Here is an 11,010-nt window from a genome sequence, read left to right as displayed (position 1 = left end):
TGACGTGTGATTTTGGTCGAAAATCTTGTCTTCACTAACTGAGGGGTGCGGGGGGTTTAACTAGCGGGGAAGTTGGGAAAAAAAATGTTTTTTTCCCTACGACGCAGCGGTACCTACCTACCTACTGAGAGAAACTGTGCATGCGCCATGTATTTTGCATGAGCCAAAAGGGAGACCAGTATAAAGCGTGAGGGCGGATCTAGTGTATTTTACATCAATGGGTCCAGCCTTCTTAACGGTGTATTTAAAAAAAAGATACTTTGTTCCTTAGAATGAATCGCTTGCGCATTTTAATAAAATAAATTACAAATTTAATAAATATATTTCTGTTCAATAAAAAATGTTACATTATTTGTAGTATGAAAAAAAAAATTGTTTCGATCATTAAATAATCAAAAAGTGCGTAAAGGTAGAATTGAAAAACTCTGATGATTTGAAAGACGACAAATTTACAGTTTGTTTCACAAATTCCTATTATATTTTAAGATTAAACATCTATTATACAGAGTGGGCCAACTTAGACGGTTGTCAGTTAAAACGTTACCAATCCTATATGCGAGATCTTTGATACTCAGCGTTAATGCTCAATTCCTTCATTTAGGTTACTTTATATTTTTTCTGTTGTAAATCTACTAATCTAATCTCTTAAATGTCTAAATATATATTTAAGGAACATGAGACTTTTTATGTGTTTTTTTGTTTTATAATCTAATTAAATTTTATTTCTATGGCTGTTTTTTTTTTAATATATGAGAAATAATTTCTAAATTATACAGTCATATTTTTAAATGATATAATTTTTTTTGAATCCACACAAACTTTATGAAATGCTTGCAAGAAATGTGCATTTCTTTTTATTTTATAATTACTTTCACACATTCAAACAACGGCATGCAATTCATCTAGCACTAAATTATACTCAAAAATCGCAATATCCATAGAATCTTAGCGGGGCTTGGGAATGCTCAGAGCCCTAAATTTAAGGGCTCCGGTACAAAACATCGATTTTGTTTGTCCTTATTCACACATTTCAACAAATGATTACCAAAATTAGTATACTATCTAACGATACTCATACTTAAAAGTTTCATATGAACTTTTTTTTTCAATTTTGCTCTGTATGTGTATCTTGAATGATTCATTTACACGTACAATCGTCTCGCATACAAATATACTTGTAATATTCATATATTTTATATATGCCATTGGTTGTTTTTAATTCTGAAGATATACATATATGTATATATGTATGTATATATCGCAAAATAAAAATTTGCTAGAAGACGAGTGAGCGGAAAAAGTTTTGATTAAAAATGCCCCAAAATTATTCCTCTGTTATATTCATAGGTATCGTTTGAAATTTTAAATTTCGGTCCATGCATAACAAATTACTTTGCAAATATATAATTTTTGTATAAGGTCAAATATTATTTATATGTATATTGAGGGCTATAGACTGAACTGAATTTTTCAATTTCAATTCAGTTCTGAATTGATCATATTCAAATAGTTTTAACTTTTTTTTTTAATTCTCTAACAAATATATGTAGCATATTTGCAATTTTATTTTATTTATTGAAAAATCAACAGACAACAGGATGTAGATATTTATAAAAAACAAATAGTAAATATATAATATATCTAACATCCGAGTCCAATAACAGATTTTTACAAAGATTATAAAAAAATGAAAAAGATAAATATAAGGAAAAAAATGAAAAAGAAAAGAATAAAGGCTATAACATGACAAAATAAAACATTGCATAATTAAACTATAATATTAAAATATTGGAAAAAGGTTATAAAATAGAATATAAGAAGAAATTGAAATTTACAAATATAAAACAAATGAAAAAGGTAAATACAAAATAAACAAATGAAAAGGAAAAGAATGAAAGCTATAACACGATTAAATAGCACATTACATAACTAAACTAAATTATAAAAATATTGGAAATATTGAAAAAAGGTTATAAAATAGAATAGGAGAAGAAATGAATCAATCGGTCAAGATTCTCTTGATGTTAGACCTGAATTGATGTAGGGAAATACCAAATAGATCAACCTCATTCAGCTCTCCGTTAAACATACGATAAACGCGCTGCAGATAAGAATATTTTTGGGAATTAGTATTGAAAGAATCAAGTAAAAAGAGTGCAACGTGTCTAGAGTACCAAACTGGGATTTTGAAATTAACCTTATTCAGTAAATCAGAACAATCAAGGAAACTATTTATGAGCTTAAAGAAGAATATAGCATCAGTATGTCGTCGCCTGACAGAAAGATTGTTAAAAGATTGATTTTTAAAATATCGGAAACAGTAGAATGGGTATAGGTAGGAAAAAGGTAGCGTAAGGATTTAATAAATTTAAGTTGAACTTTCTCAATACAATTAATATGGGATAAATAAAAAGGTGACCAGATAATTGAGGCAAATTCAAGGTGAGACCTTACAAAGGAAAAATAAAGTAATTTAAGTACATAAGGATCATTAAAGGGTTTTGTTGAGCGGAGTAGGAATCCAAGAGATTTAAATGCTTTGTTGGTAATAAAAGAAATATGTTCAGAGAAATCTAGTTTATTATTGAGTATTAGACCAAGATCCTATCAGAGGAAACTTATCAAATTTTATTTCATATAACTTTTAATGATATCAAAAAGTACGTAAAATCAAATTGAGACTACATAACTCTGATGAAGTGCATGCTAGGTCAGAAGAATCATCTGATTACCAAAACTAAGTAATTTCTCAAACTTTTTTTTACAACTTCATAGTATTTTGCTGAATTTTCAAAAATTTTCATCGTCTGCCTGCGAGAGTTTGCCGGGTAAAGAATTGACAGTATTAAGCATGCGCAAAGGCGATCGATCGCCAACGCTCCCGAGCGGCTCCTGGACCAAAGATTCTGCAGCAGCGTATTTCGTAAATAAGTTAACAACACTATACCCAAAACCAACATAGACCTTAGATTAGAATAAAAATTTTTGACACTTCAACCTTTCATATTACGTATTAAAAACACCAATCGGTTGTGAAGCTACATAGCATGTTAATATCAAACTTCAAACGTGGAAAAACTTAAATAGCAAACCAACGGCGCAGTTGAATTTAATCGCATTGCAGTTACTAAACGTATATGGATTCATTCAGAATTTTCATTTTCTACTGTATTACGTACACATTTTCTAATGTATGGAAATGCTCGAAGTGGAGACGGGACGATTCAAAGTGTGGCCGCAGATGGCGGGAGAGAGCGAGACGGGAAGACGTCGACCGACTTCTCGGAAAAGCACCCGATCCGGGAAATCCCGGGAGCCGTACACCACATTCCATACACACAGACGAACACACACATCTCTGAATCCAACACAGACTCAAAATTCGCGCGCACATGCGCCCATAGGCGCGTACTTGTAGGAGTCGACGCACAAAGTCGACGATCCGTATTGCCGCGCACAAAAGACGCGGTGAACGTCACATTTTTTTATTTTTTCGAAATTATCGCCGATTCGTGTCGATAGATGTGTGCCGATCGTTTCGACCGATTTTCGACAGTGCCAGTGGCGGTTTAAACCGGAAAAATCGGCCGTGCGCGCGCGCGAATCCGCTCCGTGTTTATATTTGAGGTTAGGCGAGACGTGAAATAATAGACGAAGTGCATCGTCTGCAACTATGGACTGAGCTAATTGGCCAATTAGTGCATCGTGAACGGGCCCGGTTCAATATTTACATTGCTGTAGTTGAAAATTTCGAAAAATAAATAAATTAAAAAATGGTGTTTGTAAAACGGTATGAATTGTTCAGAATTATATTGACGTTTTTGTTGATCGCTTGCGAACGCCTATGTCATTGTAATCCCGATGCTAAAAGGCTGTATGATGATCTGTTGAGTAATTATAACCGACTGATTCGACCGGTGACCAATAACAATAACACAGTGCTGGTCAAGCTGGGGCTCAGGCTGTCTCAACTGATTGACCTGGTGAGTTTTCTTTAGTCAAATAATACATAAATTTAATCTGAATTATATTATATTAAAGTTTCATTTAATTTAATGTGATAATGTAGTGTTTGTCTTTTGAGAGGTAAGGTTAGGTTAGGTTAGGTTATGTCAAAAATATCCTCCTCCTGACCATCCGGGATCCTCTCAGGTCTCATTATAATTAAAATAACGTACAGCATTAATTATAATGGTTTAATTTCTTTTGATTTTTATATAGGATTTAATGATTATAGTACATTTTCATAGCTTATTGTATTTATTGCATTTGACATTGCTTTAATTACATTGATTATAAATACATATCTACATATGTATATTAACATTTTTTTAATATATTTTTCAATGAAATTAATACAATATTTACAATTTTAACTATCCAACTATAACAAATATCATGTTTTATGTTTAAATAGATCGATACATTTATTCTGCATTTGGATGATTTGAATTCGATTGTATTGGCTTATTTATATAATCTTTAAATAAAAGCAATTAAAAAAAAGCTGCAATTTTTCTACAACCTTGAATTTCTTTTTATTTTATAAGGATTAATATTACTAAGCTTCATTTCAGAACATTTAAATTTAATTATACCTTAATGTGAATAAATGAATTGAACTGATTCAAAACCATTCCACATGTATTTAACCAACATTTTATCAATAATATTTTTTATTTTTTATTTTCATTATCAGAACAAATAATATAATTTATTCAAAATTAAATATTATTTTAAATTAGTCTTATTTATTTTTTAATTAATATTCACCATGATACGGGTTTCCCCTAAGTAACACCTGGTATTAAACTTGTACATATATAAATGTAAAGATTATAAACATGAAATAATATTCAAATAGTAGGTAGGATGCTTTTGCCAATTTGATGAGGAACCGTTTCAACAATGAAACAGATAAATCGGCAAACCCTGATTGGAAACAATCGACTTGGAGTAACAATTATCCAATTGTGACCAGCAACTCTGGAGAAATACTCCGAATAAATTCTCTTCAATCGAGGTCAACTCAGGGATTGAACGTGGGATCCTCCCGGTGGTTAGCATTAACGCAACCACTGATACTGATGGCTACTATTACACAGTAAACAAGAAATCTCCGGTATACGGCCCGCGGGCAAGAATATGGAGATTTCTATTATAATATAAACCATAAATTTCCAAAATTTCAAAAAATATATATACATGCATATACATTACTAGTGAATAGCCCGATGAAATATCATCGCATGGGTATAAAATTATTATAAACCCGTATAAAACTAAAAAAAAAAATCCGGAACCGGAACCGCTATTTTCGTAGACTCTCATAGATAGTTTTCAATTCTTTATTTGTAATAATTTTCAATTCTTAAAGTAAACGTTAACAAAATGTAATATTTTCCGATTATACACAAATGGTCATTGACCTCGTAACGTTGAATATTATTATTACACATAACAAATTACGTGCATATACATATGATGTGTATTTACAACACGTATTCTGGGCGAGGATATGGCATGCGACGCGAGCTCGTGAGGGCCATTGCGTTTGGATCGGAGGGTCCGAGGTTCGATTCCCGGCACCCGCGGTGAATGAAATCAATTTTTTTCTCGAATATCGTCAAAATTTAAATAATTTAAATTTAAATTATAATTGTAATTTAATTGAAAATAAATACATGAAAAATGGTTCAAAGCCTCGCTAAATGAAATTATTAAAATTACGTATTTTTATATGGCGAGATGGAATATTTCAATTAATTTAAAAAAAAAAAGGCGAAATGAAAAATTGGATTTGGCGTGATGTCCGAGACCATTAGCTCAATTTAGACCCAAATTCAGGATATTTGGGGTGATCGGTTCGAGTCGCGACAAAGTCGTCTCGTCGAAAAATGAATTAATCGATTTTTATCGATTCGTTCATTATGTTCGGCGAGAGTTAGGACACACACACACACACCCACACACACACACACACACACACACACACACACACACACACACACACACACACAAACAGATTACCGTCTTTATATATATGATGTTATAATATATGCAGAATTTGGCCCGAAGTTCTACATAAAACTTCAAATATTCCTATCCTGAAAATTTTGGAGACCCTTTCGTAAGCTATACGACCTGTGTATTAATTTAAACAAATCATAAACACACAATATACATATGTACATACATACATATATATATATATATATATCGCGTACGCCATTAGCCCTTTCGAGTCCGACAGGGTACACGTCACATTTGAACATAATTCGCGCCAAAGTTCTTCGGGTAGGGGTTGCGAACCAGTTTTACACAAACGGTTGCGGTTCTCGACTCGAGACAAAAGGTTTTTGAATGCAAAGCATATTATTATCATTGTACACACGTATACCGGAACGAGTGTAGATACTTATACACATATTATACGTATAATACATACGCTATTTGCGCTCCGAGTTTCCATTAAAATGTACTTCTGTGATGTCTGCAACGAAAACTTCTGAATTCCGCGACTCGTGTAAAAACTCATTAAGAAAGTAATTAAAAGTCGGATTAAACACACCGGCCCCTGTTTACTTGCATCCATCTCGTGATCACCCACAAACGAAACCTGTTCCGCAAATAAATATCATAAACCTACTGTGCCTTGGGGTTTGCAACCATTTTATTTTCCAATCAACATCTATGTATGTAACTTCAAATCTAGTGATGTAGAATTCAACGATATATGCAGTGGTGTAGTGCTAAATAAAAAAAAACCAGGGTGGTGTTTAATTTTTATGACCCACACCTCTTTTTTCATCAATTAAAAAATATGTATCCTAATATTGGCAGTTCAAATATTTATAAAAAAAATCAAATACTAATTAACAAATATTCTTGTTGAAATTATGTTTTTTATATTTCCAAAAGGATGCGGTGCATCCGCTCTAAAATCGCCAGACAAATTGAACGACAGATTAACGAACGCATTCATAAATGCAATTCTCATCTTCTCGAATGATAGATTGCACATCAGATGACGGGTAACCTTTCGATGTGCAGAGATGCAATTATTAAAATGGTAATTATTAAAATTGAGTTGGATCTTTCAGGCGAGTTTAATAAGGCAAGATTCGATACGTTCCGAATCTTGCCTTATTAAACTCGCCTGAAAGATCCAACTCAATTTAAATAATTGCATCTGTACACATCGAAAGGTTACTCGTCATCTGATGTGCAATCTATCATTCGAGAAAACGAGAATTACGTTTAAAGCTGCCGTTCTGTTAATCTGGCGATTTTAGAGTGGATGCACCAAACCCTTCCAAAAACTTCATATACAAAAATAATAATAAGCAACATAATCACTAAAAGAAAACAAAAATATAGAAAAGATATTGGAAAAGCAGAATTACAAAAATCTTCAAATTTAAGAAAGCTTGTTTTTAAAAATTTTATGGCTTTCAGAATTTACTAAATTGTTGGGAAGCTTATTTCAAACTTCAACCACTCTGTTTGAAAAGAAGAAATCTCCGATTAATTTATATGATTTTTCTTTTTGGAGTCTGAGAGTGTGCCCTCTAAGATGAGTGTTTTTATTGTACGTAATAAGTTTGGACATAAGACAATTATGATTATTATTTATTATTTTAAAGACTTCGATTAAGTCGCCTCTTATTCTTTTCGTCTCAAGTGTTATTAATATTAGCCAAAATATTTTTTAATTTTACTCATAAAACAATTTTCATATCAATCAAAGTGCCAGGGTGGCGACCTGGCTCAAAAAGAAGTACCAGGGCGGCGACCTACCACGACCTGGCCCGACTACACCACTGGATATATGTGTGTATGTACATATTTGAACGTGACTTAAGTCCACTGTTCTTCAATTCGGGATATATTTCGCAAAACATTAAATGTTAAATATTTTTGACCTGTAATACGTTTATTCTGCTTTTCCGAGATTCTGGACGTATAGAATTAAAATAAGTCGATTGAAATATTTTGAATGAGTTTTTTTTTCATATATGTATGTACATATGCCATAGTGTCATGTGACAGGTTACTCTATTTTTATTTTTTTTTATTTTAAGGAACAACTCAATAGCTACATAATTAAATACAATAGTAATAAAAAAAAGAAACTAATACAACAAGAATAATAAACTATAAAATAATAAAATAACTTTACTTTACTACATATTTATTCATATAGAGGTGTTTTAGGGCTACCAAAAATTTGACAATTTTATTTATTTTTATAATTTCATCTGGTAGCTTATTGTAATTAACAACACCTTCGTATAATATATTCTTCCTATTTTTTCTTAATTTTAAATTTTATACTACTTACTTATCTACCCTAAATCAACACTGGCAATTTTTTACATACCTCCTTTACGTTTCACTTACGATTACAATTCAGGAAAAAAAATGCTTCTTATCTGATCGTTTTCATACTTTGCCATATTGCTCATTTTGGTCATCAATGTAAGTAAACGGATCCTCCGCCATTACGATAGTGCAAAAATATCGTGTAAGACGCGTTTGAAATTTGAATTTCTGAAAAATGCCTGACGTCTATCCAATTTTTAGTTTTAAACATAGATGGCTGTAGTAAAATAAAGTTATTAGTATTTTTATTCAAAATAATAATTTTATATACAAATTATAGAAGAGGTATGTTTTTAAAAAATGAAGAGGTATGTTTTTCATGTATATCTATATCCAAACACAAAAATTGAAGTCTACAGATATCCCTTAAAAACCGAAAAAATATGTATTCTTGCAACAATCAAAAAATTCCCACTAGTTGAATTCGTGAGAGATAGTAGAGGGAGGGTCGATTTCATTGGAACCGTCACAATAATTAAGTTACGTAAATTGGCAAACTGTAACAGGAGACGTTCGGTCTGGATTTAAAAAGCATATGTTTTTTATTCAGACTGGGACTTGAACTCTGACTGGTAAACAATCTGTAAAATGTGTTTAATTCACTGATAAAAATTCTAAATTTGAGCCTTTTATTCGTTTATTGACTAATTAGATGAAATTCCTAACCTTCCAAAACTTTTGAGATGGCTTACTTCTACTATTCCGATCGCTTTGATATTTTATACGGGAGTTAACTATCATTTAAGTAATCAAATATCTCCAACATGAAGCTCGAAGAATTTAATCATTAAGCATTACATCGGAATCATCTGCCAGGTCGACGTGATGACAGCTAGCTATCCAAACGGACCTTACTATAGCCGAATAGGTGAAAAGTTATTTATTTTCAAGTTTTCATGTCATTTCGTATCATGCACTTTACGGTGTCTAGTCAAAACCACTCGGTAAATAAGCGCACCGACAAAACTGCGAGAGACAAAACCGCTAGAGATAAAACCGCTAGAGATAAAATTGCTAGAGACAAAACCACTAGAGATAAAACCGCTAGAGACATAGCTGCATGGCGACAAAACCGCCCCAGCAAAAAGAGCTCGGGGCGCTAATGTCCGGGTGGTTATGTCGGGGTGCTTTTGACTGTCGCACAAAAGTCGGGGTACTGCTCTATATACCAACATTTTAATAAGATAATACAATAAATACCAAAAAGAAAAATAATGTTTAAAATACGCAATGCTATTATAACACACCTAAAATGTGTTGTGAATATAATACATGAATAACAAACAGCATAAAAAATCAGCTGATAACTAAAAATAAAACTATCGCTGTTTGATCTGTGTACTAATTAAGCTTGTATTGGTAAGAAAGTTTGTTTTGGAGAAATAAACAATTAAATTTGAGGTTATGGGTAGCTGTTGGAGCTAAATGTATTTAATGTATGCATGTAAGCTTATTGTAAAAAACTAAATGTATGTAAGCTTATTGTAAATCATATTAACAATTAGATACAACATAACTTCTTATTGAATACTTATCTCGCAGATAAAACTCAGTGAAGAGATATACTTTTAGCAGTGAAATGTCGGATCTGACATATTTGGCCAAAAATCAGTATATATCGTGTATTACCTTACAAGAAGCTACACGCCAAAATTGAAATTATGAATTATACATATGAGAGTTAAAACTATAAATATTTATATATTAGAGATAACGAGAACCTGTAGAGCAAATTTTATAAAATATAGAGTGAATTATAGGCGTTTAAACAATTAAAATCTGATATGGCCATATCGAGGCGAAAAGGTTGAAGATAGATTATGGTAGCTTGCAAGACGTCACCGTAACCAAAATTGTGGATATTTGATACGCATTGTATACGATTTTTTATCTCCAACGTAATGGCAGACGATACATTAACGTATATTGATGACCAAAACGAGCAATATTGCAAAGTATAAAAACGATCGGATAAGAGATAAGAGATATAAAAAATGACCCCTTACACGAAAACCATGTGAACTGTATAAGAGGTAAGTAAAAAAATTATGAAATATAGAGTGAAAAAAGAAAAAGTTATAGGCGTTTAAATAATTTAAATCTGATATAGTGAGAGAGTGGCGAAAAGGGAAAAAAAACGATCGGAACAGTTTGGACGAATGCGCCAACGTGGACAATAGACGTCACCGAGAAAGATGATGGAGTATTTTCAAACGTGTCTTTTACGATTATTTTTCACCATCATAATGGCGGACTTTATTTCCACATATATTGATGACCAAACCGAGCAAAATGGCAAAGTTCGAAAACGATTGGATAAGAACCCAAATTTCGTCAGACGAAAAAATCGAAAGTGAAGTAAGAAGAGGCTAGTAATAAAAGTCCATAGATTTTCAATCTCGGTGCTACTCTGATTTTGAAAACTATATGTGCAGATGTACGTTTGTATTTGGCACTACCTCATTACTTGCTTACACAGACACGTTTATCTTTCGATATTTTTTTTAGCATACAAAGTCTCAGACGGCAAAAATACACACACCGTCGAATTGATTGGAGGTATTTTGTAGTTTTTTTTTCTATTTGCCCTGAAAGGTTATAGAGGGCGCTTTTGTAGCTCGTTAG

At 32.1% G+C, this 11,010-nt stretch overlaps 1 protein-coding gene across 1 annotated transcript in view; it reads left to right on the top strand.

Moving 5' to 3' along the window:
- The first annotated feature begins 822 nt into the window (after nt 1-822).
- Nucleotides 823-11,010, top strand: part of nAChRalpha2 (nicotinic acetylcholine receptor alpha2) — a 172,716-nt gene continuing 162,528 nt past the window's right edge. Inside the window, exons 1-2 of the mRNA XM_077434346.1 lie at nt 823-833; nt 3,806-3,983. Coding sequence (XP_077290472.1) covers nt 823-833; nt 3,806-3,983 — 189 coding nt within the window. The remainder of the gene's footprint in view (nt 834-3,805; nt 3,984-11,010) is intronic.

The sequence above is a fragment of the Arctopsyche grandis genome, chromosome 7 (assembly GCF_051622035.1).
Source record: "Arctopsyche grandis isolate Sample6627 chromosome 7, ASM5162203v2, whole genome shotgun sequence".
Lineage (NCBI taxonomy): Eukaryota > Metazoa > Arthropoda > Insecta > Trichoptera > Hydropsychidae > Arctopsyche > Arctopsyche grandis.
Note: the sequence above shows the minus strand (reverse complement) of the source record. Positions and strands in the feature narration are given on the sequence as shown.